Source organism: Ostrea edulis, chromosome 3, assembly GCF_947568905.1.
Source record: "Ostrea edulis chromosome 3, xbOstEdul1.1, whole genome shotgun sequence".
In the NCBI taxonomy this organism is placed as follows: domain Eukaryota; kingdom Metazoa; phylum Mollusca; class Bivalvia; order Ostreida; family Ostreidae; genus Ostrea; species Ostrea edulis.
In genome coordinates, this window is record NC_079166.1 from 58,121,987 (window position 1) to 58,144,330 (window position 22,344).

Genomic DNA, 22,344 nt, shown 5'->3' on the forward strand with positions numbered 1-22,344 from the left:
TTGTCAGTTATTAAATGTGTGAACAATAGACATTTTTAACTTCTTGATAACTACAATACCATTGAATTCTTTTCAAGTTTGGTATGAAGCATCTTTGGAAGAAGGGGGATATTAATTATAAATTTCAGGATTCCTGCACCCCTGGGGCCTTAAGGACGGGGCAAAACCTGCCCAAAATTGACCAATTTTCAAAAATCTTCTCTACAACCACACATTCAAGAAAAACTAAATGCATAGTGATGTAGAGCAGGAAAGCCTCTCCCAAAATTGTAAATTTCATGATCCCCGGGGTAGGGGTTCTGACCCAAGGGTGGGGCCAAATTTACTTTATAGTGTTTATGTATAAAACACTTAAATAACATCAGTGTTATTGATACTAATAAAATTTAAAAAGAGCAGGTAGTCCTTTACCAAAATTATAAATTTGATAATCCCCAGGGTGGGACCAAACTTAGTACACAGTATTTATCTGTAAGTTTGCTGATGTTGTATAAAATCTAAATGCATACTTAGGAATAACAGAAAAGGATGTACAAAAAATTGTAATTTTACAACCCAGGGTTTTGACTCTAGGATGGGTCCAAATTAGTCGTATCTTTTAATGTTAATACACCTATCATATTAGTTCAAGCTTTTTATCAGTGTATGTACTTTTGAGGGCATTGAAGTTTTAAGAACACATCTTGTTTTATACTGTTGCAGAACATTAGAAATTAGCTTAGATACTCAGAACAGGAATTTTTTTTTCTAGATTTCATAGCCCTTTGGAGTAGTGATACTTTTTAACTAGTACTCAGGTGACCGATAAGGCCTGTGGGCCTCTTGTCAATGTTCAAAATGCTTCACTAAGGTACATGTATTTCTAATAGTCAGCAAAAATTTGAATGTCAGTTGTCAAGGTACATGGGAGATACAGAGCTCACAATCCTTGTTATGTAAACAAGGCTCGTGCCTTGGTTTTGTTTACATATAAGCTAAATATACCAGTAAAAGTTCGTTTAAAGCAGATTTTTCAATTTCCAAGTTAATTCTTAACATGATTTAATAGTTTCTAGTGTTAAGCACATATTTTGTTTTTAACATGCTATTTTCTATCAAGCAAACTATATGTAAACACAAACATGACACGAGCCTTGTTTACACATATGTATAAAGAATTGTGAGTGCTGTATTTCACTTGCAACTCAACAACTGCAGATATTTGAAATACGTTAGTTAAGCACTGTAAACTGCAGATATTTGAATTACGTTAGTTAAGCACTGTAAACAATGAAAATGGAAAAATAAAATTTTCAGCTCAACCGTGTCCATGCCCCTTTAATACGGGACCGTGTTCAAGTCCTAGCTCCATAAACTTAGATTATACTTAAATCAATTTTTTAAATTGATTCAATGCATGAAATATTGATATCTCTAAGTCAATAAAGTTCATTTTGAGATTATATTTTGAATTCAATTCAAAATGTCAATAAAGTATTAACTATTTGTGATTTTAACAAGCCAAGGGTATATATGCACGAATTACGGACGTTTCGGGAGCCCGACGTTTCGGGACCCGGATGTTTCGGGACTAGACAACACGTTTCGGGACTTCGATTAACATGTTTCGGGACTTCGATTAACATGTTTCGGGACTTCAGGTAACACGTTTCGGGACTTCATAATAATTTTGTTAGACAATGACTAGATACTTGTTAAACTTTGTTTTATGTTTATAAATGGAATATTGGACAATTTGCAGTTTAGCAGACAAACAAACAACAGATACCGGTGTGGGTGTACAATAAGTTCACAGTACAGACAAACAAACAACAGATACCGGTGTACAATAAGTTCACAGTACAGACAAACAAACAACAGATACCGGTGTGGGTGTACAATAAGTTCACAGTACAGACAAACAAACAACAGATACCGGTGTACAATAAGTTCACAGTACAGACAAACAAACAACAGATACCGGTGTGGGTGTACAATAAGTTCACAGTACAGACAAACAAACAACAGATACCGGTGTACAATAAGTTCACAGTACAGACAAACAAACAACAGATACCGGTGTGGGTGTACAATAAGTTCACAGTACAGACAAACAAACAACAGATACCGGTGTACAATAAGTTCACAGTACAGACAAACAAACAACAGATACCGGTGTGGGTGTACAATAAGTTCACAGTACACTACCTAACACGAAAGACCCGTGATTGTTTATAAAAGTCCGTTATAAATATATTTGTATATAAATGCTTCATAGCACCTTAACATATTTTAAAATCATTTTCAAAATCCTTTCATTTGCATTACTACCCTTTTTTTTTTTGAAAGATTCATTTTTATTTTGAACATCTTTCCACCCCACACCCACCCCTTTTTCGGTATACTTTGTAAATTAGCTATTGTAAACTGCTATATATTATTTATTTTATTATTATATTTTTTAGTTATAACAGTTTTAGTGCTTCTTAACAATTCTTGCTGTTGTGGTTTAGATTCAGTGCTTAAATTTTATGGTGAAAGGCATTTGTTTATTTTGTATTTAATTCATAACTTCTATTTATACAGTATGCGTGTATATATGTATATGTGGTTTTTTGTTGTGTTTTTTTTTACCTTTGTGATATTTGTATTCTATTTTGTCTGTGATAGTCGGTTTAAGAGCTCTGTAGAGCTCATAATATTTGTTTTATGCTTGTACACAGTGCCAACTTTAAATAAAACTTTAAAGAAAAAATAATAAAGAGGAAAAAAATCTTGACAATATACGTTTGTAATCTGAGGGTTATTAACTCATTGTCGGGCGGATAAAACTACAGGAAATTTAGACAGGATGCGATTTTCACTCATTGCATGTTTATTGAAAATATATACATATCATCAATAAAAAGATAAATCACATTCAAGTTATATACAATTTTTTTTAATTACAGAATTTGCCCCAACAAATGTTACCATTGATGTTGTATGAAAGTTCATTTTTGTTGTTCATCCTATCCCCTCGAAAATGGAAATATTGTTTTTTTTGCATATAACATTATGTAAAACTTATACGGTACCAATTTTGATGCACCAGATGCGCATTTCGACAAATAATGTCTCTTCAGTGATGCTCAACCGAATGTTTGAAATCCGAAATAACAATGAAGTTTTAGACCTATTATAGCCAAAAACAGCGTGCCAAAAAAGTATACGAGAAAAATCACTGATTTGATTTGAACATATGTCAATGTTATGATATTATCAACGAGAATCATTATCAGTTTCTCTCTAATTAAAAGACTATAGTGGAATATTTATTAATCTGTCATATTGACCTTAGTATAGTTCATTAAAGGGACACGGACACAATTTGAGCCAAAAAATTTCAAATTTTATTTTTCCATTTTTAATGTTTAGAATACTTAGATTTGGTATTTCTAATTGTTAGCAAAAATTTGAATATCAGTGGTAAAGCTCACAATTCACTATAAAAATGGAAAAATAAAATTAGAAAATTTTCAGCTCAAATCGTGTCCATGCCCCTTTAATAGAGCATTTGTGATGAGCATCAATAAATATAGTGCTTTAATTGCTTACTTTTCTTATCTATGTAGTGCTTTGCTTGCTATGCAAATTCAATATCAGTAAAGTAAAAACCAAATGAAGCATTTTTAAATGTGTTTTATTTAGCAGTACTTATGTCAAACAAACATTTACCATTATACAGTTTTCAATCACTCAAATAAATAAATGAATTATACAGTCAAACATTTTCCCCCAACACCGCTGAAGTAACACTTAACACACCAGAACAGAAATTAACATCAGATGTCAACAGGTCCATATAAGTACGAGCACTTTCTCAGCAGCTGGGTGGTGCTGATCTGTCTGGCATTGTATTCCGCCCAAAGTTGAAATAGTTTACCGTTGAGTCTGGAGGACTGTTTCTTGTGTAGTCTCTCCATCTTCCCTTCTGTCAGCAGCTTGGCCTGCATGGGGATGGCAGTGACCTCCGTGTACAGTTCTTGTAATAGGAGGTAAAATGGGACTCGTCCTCTGGAGTTGATTCTGGAGTTGATTCGGTTGTGCCAACCTTCTAGATCATTGTTTGTTCTCCCTGAAATAGCATATAAATCAAAATGTGTATAAATGCACCGTTTTACACGCCATATACACTACCATTCAAACTTTCATATAATATAAGGGACGAGATCAAAAGTTCAACGTCTGACAAAAAAATCTAAATTCACATAGTTTTCACGAGACCACCCCCCCCCCCCCTCAAAAAAATCGAAATGAAACGAAATCTACCGAAGCGAAACCTATCGAAACGGGTACCCTTATTTCATACGAGATGCCTGCTGTTGTAGGCACGGTGAAATAAATACAGTATGTATATTTTGGAGTATTTCTAAGAATTCATAATTTTTATGAATGTACACAATACACGTACAAAGATTTATTTTGAATTTTTAAACGATAAATCATGCATGTGCTTTAATTATGATGTTACAGCTTGGAGATAATGAATTTGTTTAAAATGTGACGTTGTTTTCGTGATTATTTTGCCACAATTTATGACGTTATAAGCGTAACGTAAAGTGACAACAGTACCGTGCGCGACGTCTATACAACTTCCTTGTGTGTCAAATAAACGTAAAACTGTCCGACATGTGTACAAAGTATAACATTTATTCATGAATTACAGTTTATTCTAGTAATTCCGAAAGTTAACACTACATCTTTTCATTAATTAGATTAAAGTCAAATGTTCGTTACTATAATTTCTGGTATCTTCTAATCTCTCGATTGTGGATATATTAACGGTTTAAGGAATGAACTTCAAACTGAATATGAATCAAAAAATCAAAATACAAAACACTAAACATTTGAAACACTAGCAAAAAAGAATGTGACAACAATTTTCGTTATTCAAATGTTTGTTTCATCAATGCGAGAAGTAATTAAAAATCGAATGGCTTTTATCGGGTTTGATGTTCTATGTGTTCATCGATGAAGTATGTGGTCCCTTAAGCATCCATGGCGCTATTTTTGCAATTTCAGAAACTGTATCCACTCTGTGGTATATTTTTAAAAGTTATATGAAACGTCATTTTTTCAGGTTAACGCTATTTGGTACCGCTTGCAGGGCGGCGACCACGAGTTACCTGCCCCTATACAATGAGTTAATTGCCCCTGTATTTCATCTGTTAAGTTGTACTTAAAATAGGCTAACTCTTGCGCAAAAAAAGATAGAAAATATCAAATATGGGAAAGCGGGACGATAGACCAAACATATCTACGAAGAGACCATTGGTGCCGGAAATATCTCTGTCTTTAGTAGTGTCCGCGAGGTATATTGATTTATAAAACATGAGATATTAGTACCATATTGCCCGGGAATCAAAAGATTTTTGCAAGATCGGTAAGTATATTCAATATAGGCTAAACAAGCACAAGGCCAGGGCACGTGGTAAGTCATTCCACAGTGCAGGAATGACCAAAACTAGCCTACTACGGTACCATTTACAGAAATTACCAAAAAAAATGACAAAAATTACCGAGAGAGGAGCTAAAATGACCTCAGTAATACATGACATCTACTATCATATTCACATTAAAAATTTGGGTCCCTCCTTTTGACGACTTCAATAATTTTTAATTTCGGTCATATCTTTGGTATTTTCTGTGAACGTTTGTAATTTCGGACATTATATGTAACAATCCTACTATTCATTCCACAATGAAGGCCAGTGGGCCTAGATTTTTAATTTGATACACGTATAAACTTAACACTGCGCAAGTTACGTCACGGAATGCAGTATAGGGGAGGAGAAAATATTTGGCTGGACGAGGAGTCGAACCTAGGATCCCTGCATTACTAGTCAGGTGCTCTAACCACTGAGCTATCCAGGTCGATATCCACCGTCCGTGTAGCCCTAACTACTAAATTCCTCCCTTTAATTTGTCGACACACAACCCAGATTCATTTCACCCCTGGCAGGACAAGAGTGGTCATGGCACCAACTGGTAAAATCTTGCACAGAGGTCCCTAGGTTCAATTCCCGATCCAGCCACAAATTTTCTCCGTGTATGTCTATCTGAGACCGAGTTGGAAAATTACGGTATCTTCATAGTGACAAACTAATGAAAATATTGATCAAATTCGACTGGTCAAGGACTGTTAATATAAATAAATTTGAAACATTGGTCATTGTAATGATTGGGTTCATGTTATACTAAGCTTGTGTTTCAAGACAAGGCTGTCTTTGTTGGTGATGATACTGATGTATATATTTAGAAACAAGTAATGCTTTGATTTTGATTACAGGTGTGGTCTTTAAAAAAATTAATGCATGGCAAGGTTGATAGTGAGACTAATAAATTCTTTCAGCAGAATTCAGCTAGACACAAAAAAAGACAATCACTACAGCCTTCCAAGAAGATGGACTGCCTCACAATAGTTTCCTTGAGGACTGTCTTGAAATATCCAGAGTTTAAGGTATGCATTTTGTACACCATGAAAATCAGCTTATAGTTTAGCTGTTATCTAAATTAGAGGGAATTTTCAATAGGGACTGGGTCTTTTCATTTACTGGACCCTTATGTAACAATGACACTGTTCTTCCACCCCTGTTAGATCCACTATAACTTTAAGGAAAATAATTGGATCATCCTGTCCCACCAATATGCACATCTACAAATGAGAACTAGATGCTGTCATGAGACAGTAATACCCGCACGTAAGTGTTTGCCTTTAAATGTACTCTCTGTCCAAATGGCGGATCCAGAGGGGAATCCGGGGATTGACACACCCCCTCCCCTTTCTGTGGGACATCTTTGTAGTTTTTTGTTTTTTTTAAAATATGATACTGCTAATATTTGTAGGCAATTATTTTTTATGTACAAGTTGAATAATATATTAACTAGCACTGGGTGATACACGTATATTTATTTTTATCGATTTTCTTTTTTGGATCATATTACTTCGAATTGGGATAGTTTTAAAGGGCAAGTGACTGTAATCGCAAATGAAAGTTCCTAGCAGAAACAACATAAGACATGGGGTCTGGACCCCCCCCCCCCCCCTTTGGAGAACCAAAAAGTTTAAGAAATATTCAATTTTAACGAGACTTTGAGTCCAAATGATATGAACGGTAGATACTTACATGTATATGTACTACTAATTGCTTCATTCAAATTTATCAACACTATTATAATTATCATTCAACTCTAGGATAAATAAGACAACACACTGATACTATAATTACGATATTTTCGTCAGATGCAAGTATCGCTTTTAAAAAGAATTCTTAAAAAGTACATTTGTATATATGTAACATGAAAAATTTTGTTTAAGAAGTAGACAATTTGAAAGTGAAAAGGATTGTGCCAGGAAATGTTCAGAATGCAGGAGTTGCACCATTTACCCTACAGCTTCTGGGGGCCTAGGCCGCCCCCAACCTACTGGGAGTAACCTCTCTCTCTCTCTCTCTTCTTTGGGATATCAGAAAAAGATAACGGATAGACATTGTGAAAAGTATCTAAACGATCAAGTGCTGGACCCCCCCCCCCTTCCACTTCAAAAATTCCTACACCCGCTTCTGTACAAGATATACTTCACAAGAGATCGAATCCGGCAGTAACTCGAAAATCCAGGTTTTCTGCAACTCGTCATAGTTACTTCAGTGTGTAATTTTTACGACAAGTTTAATTTTTAGTGAATTACATTCTCAAACAAATGTGATAAAAGTTGATGATCAGACATCGTCATATTCCACTTTTCCCCTCTCTAAATATAACTATGATCATTTGACCCAGCTGACGTTTTTGTGAGCAAAATATTTACAAAGGTAATGTGACCTGAGGGTTAAATACTAGATGATACAAAGAGAAGAAATAATGGAGTTTGAATGATATCAATGATGTTTATTTGTGTTTGAATGCATGATGGTGATCATTGTACATTGATAAAGTGGCTTTTTATAGGATCCGAAACAGTGACATGTGAGAAAGTTGGTTGGCGGGGATTTCTACTTTCACTTTTGAGGATGCAGTAAACGGACGACAGGAGGGGAAGCTGCGCATTTCCTCGTTGGATGATTTGTGTACATGTGTGGACGTGGATGTCATTTCAGTGAGTTCACTTGGATTTGAGAGGCTGAGCAAAGGCACAAAGAAATTGTTTCCTGAGTATAGAGTCTGAAACGAGGATATTGCATCATTCCTGATCAGGCAAGTCTGGCTTGTTCATTTATTTTATTTATCATTTCTTTTTTTCTTTTTTTTTGAATTATTTTTTATTCATTTATTGGTTTACAATATTACAGAAGGTGAAATGTACATGTTTAACTATTTCTGTGTATCATGTATGTGTATTTGTTTTAATTTTTAATTTTCTTTGGGGGGGGGGGGGGGGGCTGTTATCAGTTTGTGTAGAGTGTCAGTTTTGTGTATTACTTAAAGATCAGTACCTACTGTTGAACATTGGGCAGATATGTAAATTGGCACTTGGTTGGTTTATGCAGTCCTCCCTGACATTGACAGGGCTTTCCCATGGAGACTGTTTTCCAAGTTATGCTAGAGTGTCAGTCATCTATCTGTGTCTCGCAAGTACTTGGTGCAGACAGCTATCTAATATACATGATGATTTCTTTTGGCAAGATCTTTCTACTGGTACCAAGATATTTGCCCTTGTGACCTTGACCATCTTTGGAATTGGCCATTATCTGGGGCATTTGTGTTTCACAAACACATCTTGTTTTCAAATAAGCCTGAAAACTGTCAAATGTCATACAGATTATTGCTCAGGAAAAGATGTGCGCATTTGTCGAGCAAAATAAAAATGATATATATTGTGTATTAATTTAAGATGAAAAACATACCGTACTTAAATATGAATTTGCTCGACGCATGTGCTGTATGTTTTCTGATAAGAAAACCACCTGAATTTGTGGATATTTTCATTGAAAATGACATTTTTGCAATTTTATGCCAACTTCTAGCTCACGTCATATGACACAAATCATTTTGCTGATCAAACTGAGCAGATTTTGGGTTTGCTAATCCATTCCTTATTTGAATGCCGGGGTTTGAGCTCCAAGTGAAATCATCGATATTTTGGGCCAAATGACTTTAGAAACTGTACCTACATCTTTCATAAGTATATTTTCCAAAATGATGCTTTAGAAAATTAACTCATCTGACTAACTAAGGTCAAAATTTGTTAGTTGTCTGTCGTCGGCATAAACTTTTCACATTTTCATCTTCTTCTCCAGAACCACTGAGCCAATTTCAACCAAAACTTGGCACAAAGGGGAGATAATCACAAAATTAGGGTGGGGTCATTTAAAAATCTTCTCAAGAACCACTGGGCCAGAGGACCTGAAATTATCATTAAAGATTCCTGACCTAGTGCAGATTCAAGTTTGTAGCTCACCTGAGCTGAAAGCTCAAGTGAGCTTTTCTGATCATTTTTGTCCGTCGTCTGTCTGTCTGTCTGTTACACTTTTCACATTTTCGACTTCTTCTCCAGAACCACTCGGCCAATTTCAACCAAACATGGCCAAAAGCATCCTTGGGTGAAGGGCTTTCAAGTTTGTTCAAATGAAGGGCCATGTCCCTTTCAAAGGGGAGATAATCATAAAAATGAAAAAAATAGGGTGGGGTCATTTAAAAATCTTCTTCTCAAGAACCACTGGGCCAGAAGAGCTGAAATTTACCTGAAAGCTTCCTGACGTAGTGCAGATTCAAGTTTGTTTAAATCATGGCCCCTGGGGGGTAGGATGGGGCCACAAGTGGGGGGGGGGGTCAAAGTTTTACATACAAATATAGGAGAAAGCTTTAAAAATCTTCTTCTCAAGAACCATTGGGCCAAAGAAATTGACATTTACATGAAAGCTTTCTGACATAGTGTAGATTCAAGTATGCAAAGGGTAGTTTGGGCCATAATAGGGACTAAGGTTTTACATGGAAATATATATGGAAAGTATTCAGATATGGGCCAAAGTGACTCAGGTGAGCGATGTGGCCCATGGGCCTCTTTGTTAACCTATATCTTATTTGTGTGAAGATATTCAAACATTAAGAACAGACATATATATATATATAAAAAAATTTTCTTTCATTTTTTCATCCAGGGTAGTTTAGAACTGTGTGCATTGGTTTTGGAAGAATTTGGGCTGTTTAGGCTAAAATCCATTATGTAAGTTCATCTTTGTGGTGCACAAATTCCATATGGTCATTTCAAATAGTTAACATTGCTTCTATTTTCAATCTGAAATTCTACATGTATTTTGTTTGAGAGATGAAAACAATCCTCGAAACAGTATCACTGTTATCTTTAATTTTCCATCATACTTGTGTCAAAGAGTTGAACTTTCTTTACCAGTAATTTTATATTGACTTCGCATTGTGTGATATATAAAGTTTTTATGATTTTATTTTCTGTCTAATATATTCAATATTTAAAGGAAAAAGATAATGGTAGGAGATGGTAGGATAAATTCTAATTATTCAGAGAAACTTGATAAATACTGTGTTTGAGCTTATATACTCGATAACACAATAGAAGAATGCAATTTACTAGTTAAACTTTGATAGGATACTAAATTTAGGATGAGCCAATAAGATTATGTCTTGTTTTTCATGTTACAGGATTGGACAGAATATGAACACACACATCCAATACTTCAAAGATATTATGTTTGTGGAGGCAGAGATTTTGATTGCATCCACTGTTTAGAATACATCCTTAAGGGAAGCAGACTGCCGCCTTTACCCAATGATATAATGATTAATCATAACTATATCTGTTTTGTACCAAATAGAAAGAGCATTGATTCAGGTCATTTTCAAATCCACTGGCATACATTGTACTATACATGCAACCTTTTCAAACTTTACATTTAAGATTTTATAAAGGAAATATCTTAATGTTTCACATGTTTACCTTTCACTGTGCTATGTAATTCATTATACCTGCCATTATGCCAGTCTTCCTGAACATAATTTGTTTTCTGCAATTTCATTGGCCAAGAGGCTTAATCCTGGGTTATCAGATTGAGCATTTATATTTAGTATCCCATTGATTTTGTCAGCCCTATATAAGGAGCTGACTCAGATTTACTCACTCTGCTAGGTTAAAGAACTCTAAGGTTTGTACTTTTCACATGAATTTCGTGTTCGCCTCTTATCTTTTACATAGAGTAGGAAATGAACATAACATTGAGTTAGGGAACAATTTAGATTTTACATTATAATATGTAAATACCTTAGCAGAGTCAATTTACTTGGTTCAGGGTAGTATCAGATATTACTTTTTCAAAGTTTAAGTGTATAGGCTATCTCAATGTTTCTATAGTTAGCCTTGTCCTATGTTACTTTTAGATGTATAGAAGCCTTTTAGCGTTATAACACTATATTTATGCCCCCATTCAAAGAAGGGGCATATTGGTTTGCACCTGTTGGTCGGTCGGTAGACCACATGTTGTCCGCTTAATATCTTAAGAACCATTCACTTGATCGTAATATATTTCATATGTGGGTTGGTTATGAAAAGAAGAGGACCCCAATTGTTTTTCTGGTCGAAATGTCAAGGGTCAATCTACTCTGGACATAGGAAGACACTGCCTGCTCAATATCTTGAGAACCCTTTGCTTGACAGACATCAAACTTGGTACACTGGTACATCTCAAGGAGTAGATTTGAGGTCACATGGTCAAAAGTCAAGGGGTAAACTGGACATAGTAATATATTGTCTCTTATGTTTTAAGAATTATTTGCTTGATTGACACCAAACCTGGTACAGCATAAGGAGTAGATGACCCCTATTGATTTTTAGGTCACTTGGTCAATCCACTCCTGACACAGGAAGATATTGTTTGCTCAATATTTCGAATTGATGATACTACTATCAATCAAATTATGCATGTGTATAACCCTTTTCAATTTTGCACCATGGGGGCTTATGTTTTACAAACACCTCATGTTTTATAGTTTGTGAAAGCTTGTTAGGGTCATAACTTTAAATTTTCTTATTATGGTACTTGCCCGTCAGAGACTGGACATATTATGGTATGGTGTTGTCTGTCCGGACCTTGTAAGATGGGATACAGACTGAACCGTAAGCTCCAGAATCTTACAACTTTGTACATTTGATTACCATAAAAGGAAGATGCTTATTGTTTTTTAAGGTCAAGGTTGTAGGTTCACTTAATAGGAAAACCTTGTTTGAGAAAATTACAGATTCTTGAACTGAGTATTTTGAGGAAACATTACATAGAAAGTACATGATTTGTCAAATTTCTCCCAATATTCAACTGAGAACCTTATTCTGCAGAGTATTTGTATGGGTATGGAAAATGTGTATGTGGCTATGATTTTGATTTTTGTTTAATTTTTTTTTTGTTTGTTGAAAATTACAGGTTTAACTGAGTCAGTTTTTGAGGAAATATACATGTATTAAATAAATGACGGTTTGACCTTTTAACTCCTCTCACAGTTTTGAAATAACTTCTTTGGTGTTTTAGAATATTTACAGATTGTTGATCATGGTAAATTTTGGGGAAATATTTTCCGCAGAGCTCTAGTTGTCTATCTACCGGCCTCCTGTCACTTTTAAGTTTAGGAGCTTTTATTCATGGAAAGAAAGTATGTGACAGCCTGATACTATTTAAAGCCTTTTTATACGCCCATCTTAAGACGGGACGTATTATGGTATTGCGTTCATGTCCGTCCGTCTGTTAGCTTTTTCGTGTCCGACCTGTAACTTAAATACTACAAGGCCTAGAATCATCAAACTTTGTCTGTAGGTACATCTTGGGTAGAAGGTGTGTCGCACATTAAAACCAGGTCACTGTGACTTTTCATTAAGAAGATATCCGTCTGTCCGTCCGTCTGTTAGCTTTTTCGTGTCTGACCCGTAACTTAAATACTACAAGGTCTAGAATCATCAAACTTTGTCTGTAGATACATCTTGGGTAGAAGGTGTGTCGCACATTAAAACCAGGTCACTGTGACTTTTCATTAAGAAGATATGGCCATATATGGCAAAAACTTGTCCGGCTCATAACTTGAAAACTATTAGACCTAGAATCACCAAAATTGGTCAACTAATGCATCTTAGGTAGAAGGGGTGTCGCATCCTACTTTAAGGTCACTGTGACATTTAATTAAGGTAATATAAAAAAAAAAACGTTTTAATGGGTACAATCTATACTGTTAACAATATGTGACGGGCGTATCATGTGCCGTGGCGGTGCACTTTATTCTAGAAATGGCATCAGAAAAACACCCTATGTAACCTTTTCTGCTTATACTCATTTATTTTTATTGGAAAACTTATTACTTGTTATCAGCTACTCTAAAACAATATTGACTTGTGCTATAATAAATTTGTAAACTTTACAAGTCTTTTCATTTCAAACAAGGTGTTGAACAAGTTGTTGAACATCATCTGGAATTCACAACCAAACAGGTACAACATGGAAACAGTGTGTTCCATGATTTCTGTAGTGTAACAAGTCCAGTTGATCCCAAGTACACTGTACTATTGACAATGATTGTTTTTGATAAGCACAATAGAAGTTCTACTTTGGGAGAAGCTATAATTATTTTAGTCCTAGCATACACTGCTTCCTGTTAGAGTTAGGGTGCTGTATAACTTGGTACCTCTTTGAGATAAAATGCTTTATCATCAAATCAAAAAGCATCTTCCCTCTAACAGATACCAGATTATAAAGCACCCTCCCTCTAACAGGTACCAACTTATAAAGCACTCTCCCTCTAACAGGTACCAACTTATAAAGCACCCTCCCTCTAACAGGTACCAGATTCTATAAAGTACCCTCCCTCTAACAGGTACCAACTTACAAAGCACACTTCCTCCAACATGTACCAGATTATAAAATATCCTCCATTTTTAATCTGGTACCTGTTAGAGGGAGGTTGCCTTATAAGATGGTACCTGTTAGAGGGAGAGTGCTTTATTAGTTGGTACCTGTTAGAGGGAGAGTGCTTTATAAGTTGGTACCTGTTAGAGGGAGAGTGCTTTATTAGTTGGTACCTGTTAGAGGGAGAGTACTTTATTAGTTGGTACCTGTTAGAAGGAGAGTGTCTTATAAGTTGGTACCTGTTAGAGGGAAATTGCTTTATAATCTGGTACCTGTTAGAGGGAGAGTGCTTTATAAGTTGGTACCTGTTAGAGGGAGAGTGTTTATTAGTTGGTACCTGTTAGAGGGAGAGTGTTTATTAGTTGGTACCTGTTAGAGGGAGAGTGCTTTATAATCTGGTACCAGTTAGAGGGAAGGTGCTTTAAGTTGGTACCCATAGTATGTTACAACATAGACCATAGCATATCTTGCGCATCTGACAAATTAAACGTTATAAACTACTATCATCAGTTAACTGAAAATTAGAAAGTTCAATACATTGATAAAATTGAAGTTCTGTACAGTTTTAGTTTCAATTAAAATAACTAGTACGAATAAATAACACTACTGCTATTATAGACAATGAAGTACAGAAGACATCAGGAATTAATTGAAAAGTGGAGTATATAATATGTATCGGTACTGCATGTCTGAAAGTGCACAAGATTTAAAAACAAAATCGATTGGTTTTGGATAGTCAATATCATAGGCCTAGCTTGGGTTATAATATTACCGAGGCAGGGGGTCTGGGGGCTGCGCCCCCCAGAAGCTATCGACATTTTAACAACGTAAAAGTTTTTTTTTTTTTTTTTTTACCGAGGCAGCTGCCTCGGTTGCCTCAATGGAAGCTACGCCACTGAATATTGACATTTATGGTCATAAACTGGTGATTATACAATGTTTGTGACTTCCATCTCTTACTTCTGGGAAAGTTGGAAAATCGTCATTATATTTTGCTGCTATTTTCTTGTGTATAAAGATCTACGTGACGCAGATTCTTGTGCATAGAAAATCGTCTTACTTAATGAGGACTTGTTCTTAAACCTCGGGTTGTCTTTTACAAAAAATATCATTTTACATGTATTCACATTTCATTTACGAAATGACACTACGCCGTTCTTAATGACAGTTATGATGTTCTAATAAATATTTCACAATTTCCTACAAATTTTAAATAATCACCATTGCATTTCTGAAATCAAGGTCGCCGCCCTGAATTTTTACCGCCCATATGATATGTACAGGCTAGACAATCAAGACAACTGCATTTGTCCAAATTCCGTGGTCTTTGTTTGAAGAACGGGGATATCATTTTTAAACAACAAATATGTAAAAGTCTTGATATCCTCTATGGAAAATAACATTTCAAGTTGATTTAAAGTGTACACATTGTTAATTGTAATTAAGCGTATTTCATATCAATGTGCTGTCACAACATTCCGTGAAATTATGAATACTACGACGTTCTAATGGTGTATCAAGATTTTAAAATATTCTGCCCGAAATTTGTACATCAATGAGTTAGAAATATCAGTCTAATACTTTGGGGAGGGTGTGATGCTAATACATCCATTATAACACACGGTACCTAATATGCATTAAAAAAAATTGTATGTTTATGCATAGAATTACCATTTTTCTCAATTCACTGCAACAGTGTATCATTCTTGTTAACAATGTAGATTATTAATATTTGTCAGGGTTTTTTTTATACTTGCTTATGTAATTTAGACGCGGGTTGTGTCGAAAATCTGAGTTTTAAATAATCAACAGTGTTGTGCTTCTCATTTTTAGAGCGTATTCATGTTTCCTTCGTAATTGATAATAAATATACATGTGTTTGCCAACCACAATGGAGCTCCAACAGGACCTATTTTACCTAATATTGGTCTATCAAGAAATAAGTATAAAAGAATTGACACACGACGATTATTCGTACGAATCATTGTGAATTATAAATTGGCACGAGGGATAACTCGTACCTACATAAGATGAGATAACTCGTGGTCGTCACCCTGTAAGCGGTACCAGATAGCCTCGACCTCATTTTTCATTAGCCGGGTCATTTGATTGTCAGCGCGTCGCCGGGTATACCCAGTTCGAGTCGGCCGCATTTTTCAGAATCAAGTTTAATTATAATATTAAATTTTGTATAATATTCAAAATCATCCTCCTGTTCATCTTCATCATCGGGTTCAGCAACTGATGAACCAAGGGAGGCTATTGACCAGGCTATTGACACGTGAAATGTGGCATCAGCTGCAGCTACAGACTGAAAGAATATAATATATTTTTATGGAAGTGTCTAATAGGAATTCATCTACTGAGTGTTCCTGACATGAAGAATTAATTTATCCATTTTAAAACCTTAATTGTCCTATGTGGAAGCAAATGTCAAGGATATTTTGTTACTAATTTCCAATTATATGTTCTTAATTATTTCAAGATGTTTAATACAAATGTTCTTAATGTTATTGCATTCATGTAAATATAACGTATACCAGTACCTCTTCTGTATCAGTAGGATTTTCCAAGCACCGGGCGCAAACCCACTGGAGGTCTTGCAGTTTCCCTATTCGTCTATACTGGTCACGGCTGATTCCTGTCATATTATTAAAATTTGTGTTCTATTACATTGTTCATTTGATGGAATTTTTTAATCATTATTATACAACTGCTTTCCATTCTTATTTTTTATTAAGTAAAAGAATAAAATCATACCAGTATTACATGCTCTGTGTTGCCATAGTTCACATCCATCACACTGGATGGCCTCTTGTCTGGGGCGAACAATCTTATTGCATGCAATGCATTTGTCTGTGAGAATAAAAAAAAAATCAATGCACAAATAATTGTAATAATAACTTAAATTTTAACTAGCCGATAATTTTATTGTATGCATGTGAAATCCCGACATCTATATCAACTATCCATAGTATTTGATACAATATTATTATTTTTCTATAAAGCTACATTGTAAGTACCTTTTAAAAAGAATAACGCATAACATAAGGAATATGAAATGTTTTATATCGGTTTTCCAATTCGATACGACGTTGCTCAGAATCAGTACATGTGGTTCTATAAGATGTAATAAAAGTTTTATTCATAATAGATCATTTGTATAGAAGAATTACATATTTATGTTGATAACGTACATAGCATCTGCAATTTAACGTACCATTCAACTCTGGAAGGAGAACTTGTTACTTTTTATTTGCGACTCTATAAAATATCAAGCATGTAGAATCGAGGGGTGGGGGTGGGAGCTGCCCCCTTTTGTTAAACAATGGACATATTATAATGCAAATAGAGATATATTTCAATTACTTATTGAAAAATATATCAGAATTGCTATTATTATTACAAATGTAGAAAATTTAATCAATATTAATATTTGATATATGACATTTAAGCGTAACAATAGAATGTCATGCCAGAAATATTTTTTTCTCCATCCAAGGAGTAGTTTTCCAGCTACATGGAATATATACTCCAAGACTCTGTGTCCATTCAAAGTTCTTAAATTGCGGCATATGAATTTTCGTTTTGAAATGCCTTTTGCTATAGTAACTATGTCACCTCTATTTTTCTGTTATTTAGGATTATTTATCTATATGAAAGAAGGGTAACATTAGACTACTATATTCTTTCAGCAAATAGTTACATGAAATGCACTTATTATGGGTGCAAGAGAATGGGTGTGTTTCATATATAAATCACTAGAACAGTTGCAGGCTATATCTTTTTACCATCAACAATTAAGCTATGGAATGTCTATAGATCAGAGAAAATGTTTGGGTTTTTGATTTATTTTTTTTTACCAAAAATTAACACAATTAAAAAAAACCAAGAAATCTAAAGATCTAAAAAATATTTTAGCAATAAGGAACAAGGTGCTGCCTGTATGTTCACATGTGACATACAACTAAATATACACTGTACAACAAAATTTATCTGAAATTGAAATTAATGATGAATTACCCATCATATTTTTTGTCAATGTTCGTTAGTTAAAAGGCTTAAAAGAAAGCTGGTGTAATCTATAACAATCCAACCATCGAGTGGGACATAAAAATAAGATATACTATATCTTTTTTATCTAATTTAAAATATATATGCATATAATTTAATTCATACTGACCTGACATCATTGGTTTTCTCTTCAGAAATGAGATGTGAAGCCCTCATTGTGTACCATGCAGGGACTCTTCATTATCTCCTCCTAATTAGCACATAGTCACAGAATAGGGAGAAGGATATGGGTGTTGTTGTTTTTACAATTTACACATTCAATGGAGGGCCCATTTAAATTGCTTTGTTATACACCACCCCCAAAAGATTTTCAATTATCCAAAGTTTGTATATAATAGCAAATTAATGTATAATATAAAATTCAGATTAAAATAAAATAATGTATTATCAAATCAATTATAAATCAGTGCCAAATAAAAAGTAATTGTTGGTGCCGAAACATCTTAAAGTAAGTGCCGAAACGTCGTGGTACCGAAACATCTTGGTGCCGAAATGTCTTAATAATAAAGTGCCGAAACGTCTTGGTGCCGAAAAGTCCTGCACCCATATGCACAATCTTATTTTTTACATAAGTCTGGTCTTGCATGTATCTGTCATTCTCTCTCTCTCTCTCTTGTTTTAACACTATACCAATTACTAGCAACAAACATGATGTCCATCCGGTTGTTTCATTTGAAAATGAGATGTAAAATGATTCGACATTCAATGTTGATTGGTCCAAGACCTTTGGACGGGAGAGTAAAATTGCCCACTATGTGCAACATGTATATTCTTTCATAAGTTTTTCAGCTTCTCAAACTCAATTTAACAATTTTGAAATACAATGTTCTTTTTACTCAACTGAAGCCTTCTGAGATGTACATGTATGCTCCTATGTCCATTGTACATTGCATGAGATTCAAATACTGGACACAAAAAATAAAATTCAAAATCTGTAACTGTGGATAAACAGAGGCAGGATTTTACTTTTTATTTACTTTATTAAACCACAAGAAATAAACCCTGACAGTTCCTTTTCCCTAAAGTGATTTAAGACGATAACACCAATCAAGCATTATCAATGCTATGCATTTTCTGAGTCCTGATCCAATGGTTGCAGTCTTGAGGTCCAATAAAACATTCAGATCAAATTGCATTTCAGTGTCTGTCCTATAATATACAAAGACGTCCACAGTTCAGTGTCTGTCATGTAATATACACAGATGTACAGAACACCTCTGACAGTTTCATCACTTTAGGTTGAACATTCTTTTCACAAACATCCAATATCTTTCTCAGTTCACATCATTGCATTTTCTCCAATTTTCAAGTCTTATTCAAGTTTCCTCTGGATATTTTTTTCTTCTCCTCGAACTCTTTCTGCCTTTCCTTCAGGGTCTCTCTCTTTTTAGCCTCCAGTTGTCTCTTCGCAATTTTCTGCTCGGCAGCTTTCCTCACTTTACGAGTAATAGAAGCCTTCATTCTCCATTCTTTGTTTACCTCATAATCTATCGCTGCTCTCATATCGATCTCGTCCGGAATATGAACATATCTAATGTTGGCCCCTTGAACAAAAAAACTAGAAAAGTTCTGTGAAATCCCTCTGTAAGATTTGAAAACAACATCCGTCATCACGATATTCATGAATGAATCCACATTTTCTACTCTTCCAGTGACGGTGTTTTCATTCCGTAACTCCACCGTAGTTTCCCTCCCTTCTACAGCCTTCAAGAGCGAAATTAATGTGTTTCTTATCAAGAATTTTTCCCTCTCACTTGCCATGCTGAACGATGTTTACCAGAAAGTGAAAGTAGGCCGCTTATGCATATATTGTCTCATATTCTTCTTATTTCGTATTATTTCAAAGTATTTGCTGAATTTTTCTTATTTAAAAATTCATAATGACTCGTTACTAAACAAAAACTACACTCTATCTCATTCTAAAACAATTGAATGTTTTGCAATGGTATAAGCGGGTGTCATGGCGGCAATATAGAAGCAGAACAAATAGAAATACTGATATTTAGGCCTAGAAAGCTAGATATCGCAGAGCAAAATATTTTGAACCGTGAACACATGTTCTCTTCCGATGGATCAGATTCATAGTTTGTTTAAGGATAAACGATATAAGAAATGTTTGAACATTCTGAAGATATCTTCACCAAACTCTTTTTTGGAGAAAATTTCTTTAACAAACAACACGGATGTGGTGGAAGTAGCACTGGTGCGTTGTTAAATCATCTGATTCAAATCAGCTCCTCCAACTGCTCCATTTTTTTAATTGTCGCTGATCTTAATTAGATTGATAGTGAAATGACATGAACTCTGAAATGAGAAGAGTTATCAATATGCTTGTTGAAATTCAAAGAAAATATATATCAATTGTTAAAGATACACATCTTTAGTTTCATGCAACCTTACAGTTGATGCATTTTTAACAGGAAGGGATTCGAACACGGGGCATCCTGAATCTCTAGTCGGGTGCTCGACCAAATGAGCTCTCTGGCCACTGGCGATCAAACCCATCTGACCACTACATTCCTCCCTCAAATTTTCTTCACCCTCAAAGACACACAACCCAGGGGTGCATTTTATAAATAGAACTTGTGACTTACTACCAACTTTACATACTGGAATTCTCCCATTTACTGTAAGATAATACAGAACTTTTGGGATGTGCCGGAACGACCGATTACACTTTACGTTTATACACTACATCGCGCCCTGACCGCGGTCACATGATAGTAAGCAATTGTAGGGCAAAGTTGACATCGACGCAACTGGAGCTTCGCTAGCAGCCGGTTTGTAAAAAGCTATGCGCAGTCTCACGGTGACGATTCAAGTCACTATTGGTGCTTAGTACCTGGGTGTAAATTAGATGGAAGGGAAAAGGCGTATTTAGACGCGTTTCCTTGGATGGAAGGTGTAAAATTTTACCGATATCCACAAGATATTCCCTACATTTGTTTTCCTCGCCAACTCGCATAATTTTATCAAATGCATTTTCTTATAAAATGGTTGTATTGATTCCTTTCTTTGAAAAATAGCATTTAAATACAGTAATTTGATAGCAATTGAAGTATTCCATGCTTATTTACTTAGTTGTTATTGTAATCCGGAAGTGATATGCCCTACAAATTACATTCAATGCGCGATAAAAGTTCGAGTGGATCCGTATCTCGAAAGTCCTGTATTCACGCTAATGTAAAAAGTGAAAAAAGAATGTTGAAGAGTAAGTTTCTGAAATGTTAGAATTCTTTCATTCACACTAATAACTGTGCCATACATTTTTAGACTTGCGACTTTGTCTTAAGTTGTTTTTCAAAACGGGCCCCAGATTCCTTTTGTCCTTGGCAGGACTTTTCACCTGCAAGTCCAGGGGTGGTCAATGGCACCAAATGTAACCAGAGGGGAGAAAATGCAACAAACTAGGCCAGAATATTCAAATGCTTATACAGCCTCATGAATCTTAGTCAGGTGCTATACCAACTGAGTTATCTGGCCACCTGTGATCGAACCCATCCGATTACTACACTTAACTTTTATTGCTTAGGTTATACATTTCTAGAGATAACTTTGTTGTTATACCAAGTTTTACAATGTACCGAACACAAAATCTGTCAAGTTTTACAATATATCCAACTCAAGATCTGTCAAGTTTTACAATATATCGAACACAAGATCTGTCAAGTTTTACAGTATCCGAATCAAGATCTGTCAAGTTTTACAATGTATCAAACACACGACCTGTCAAGTTTTTCAATAGCCGACTCAAGATCTGTCAAGTTTTACAATATCCGACACAAGATCTGTCAAGTTTTACAATATCCGACTCAAGATTTGACAAGTTTTACAATATCCGACTCAAGATCTGGCAAGTTTTACAATATCCGACTCGAGATCTGGCAAGTTTTACAATATCCGACTCAAGATCTGGCAAGTTTTACAATGTATCAAACACAGGATCTGTCAAGGTTTACAATATCCGACTCAAGATCTGTCGTGCTATTGTATATGTAGAATTTTAAAGAAAATTGAATAAATAATTAGAAACTGCTTGTATAGGAACTAGAAAGAACAGATGGAAATGTCACTGACATCTCAAAAAAATATTGTCATAGAGATGTCTGAAAAATTTTGAAATATTGTCACTTCGTAGTTGTATGCAGTTATGCAGGCATTGATTTTGGTCAGTTTCTTTCAGGAAATGTCATTACATGTAATACAGTTTGTCTTTCTTATATTCTTGTACAGGGATTGCTGTCAAGAGATAACTCAATAATTGTAAAAGTGGAAGAGGAGCTCTCAAAATTACTTCAGAAGATAAGATGCAAGTTTCTTGATTTGAATTTATAGAAATTAAGTGGATCTGTATACTTACGAAAAAAATTGTTCTGTACATAGTTTGAACTTTCATTCC

The 22,344-nt window shown here is 34.9% G+C and overlaps 2 protein-coding genes and 2 long non-coding RNA genes across 4 annotated transcripts in view; 3 read left to right on the forward strand and 1 right to left on the reverse strand.

Annotated features, from left to right (window-relative positions):
• Positions 1-5,111: 5,111 nt before the first annotated feature.
• LOC130052662 (uncharacterized) lies at positions 5,112-8,903 on the forward strand. The gene is made up of 3 exons (XR_008801035.1): positions 5,112-5,404; positions 6,374-6,481; positions 7,969-8,903. It is a non-coding gene; the product is annotated as an uncharacterized LOC130052662 (long non-coding RNA).
• Positions 8,904-9,785: 882 nt separating this feature from the next.
• Positions 9,786-13,386, forward strand: LOC125676066 (uncharacterized). Its single transcript, XR_007370756.2, has 2 exons — positions 9,786-10,183; positions 10,636-13,386. It is a non-coding gene; the product is annotated as an uncharacterized LOC125676066 (long non-coding RNA).
• Positions 13,387-18,884: 5,498 nt separating this feature from the next.
• On the reverse strand, positions 18,885-19,706 carry LOC125676059 (U7 snRNA-associated Sm-like protein LSm10). The gene has a single exon (XM_048913956.2). It carries the CDS (start codon positions 19,704-19,706, stop codon positions 19,251-19,253), a length of 456 nt encoding a protein of 151 aa, XP_048769913.1. The 3' UTR covers positions 18,885-19,250.
• A 284-nt stretch (positions 19,707-19,990) lies between these two features.
• The window catches only part of LOC125676052 (uncharacterized), a 22,184-nt gene continuing 19,830 nt past the window's right edge, over positions 19,991-22,344 (forward strand). The window contains exons 1-2 of the mRNA XM_048913945.2: positions 19,991-20,148; positions 22,179-22,254. Of these exons, the coding sequence (XP_048769902.2) occupies positions 20,014-20,148; positions 22,179-22,254 (211 nt within the window). The 5' untranslated portion in view covers positions 19,991-20,013. The remainder of the gene's footprint in view (positions 20,149-22,178; positions 22,255-22,344) is intronic.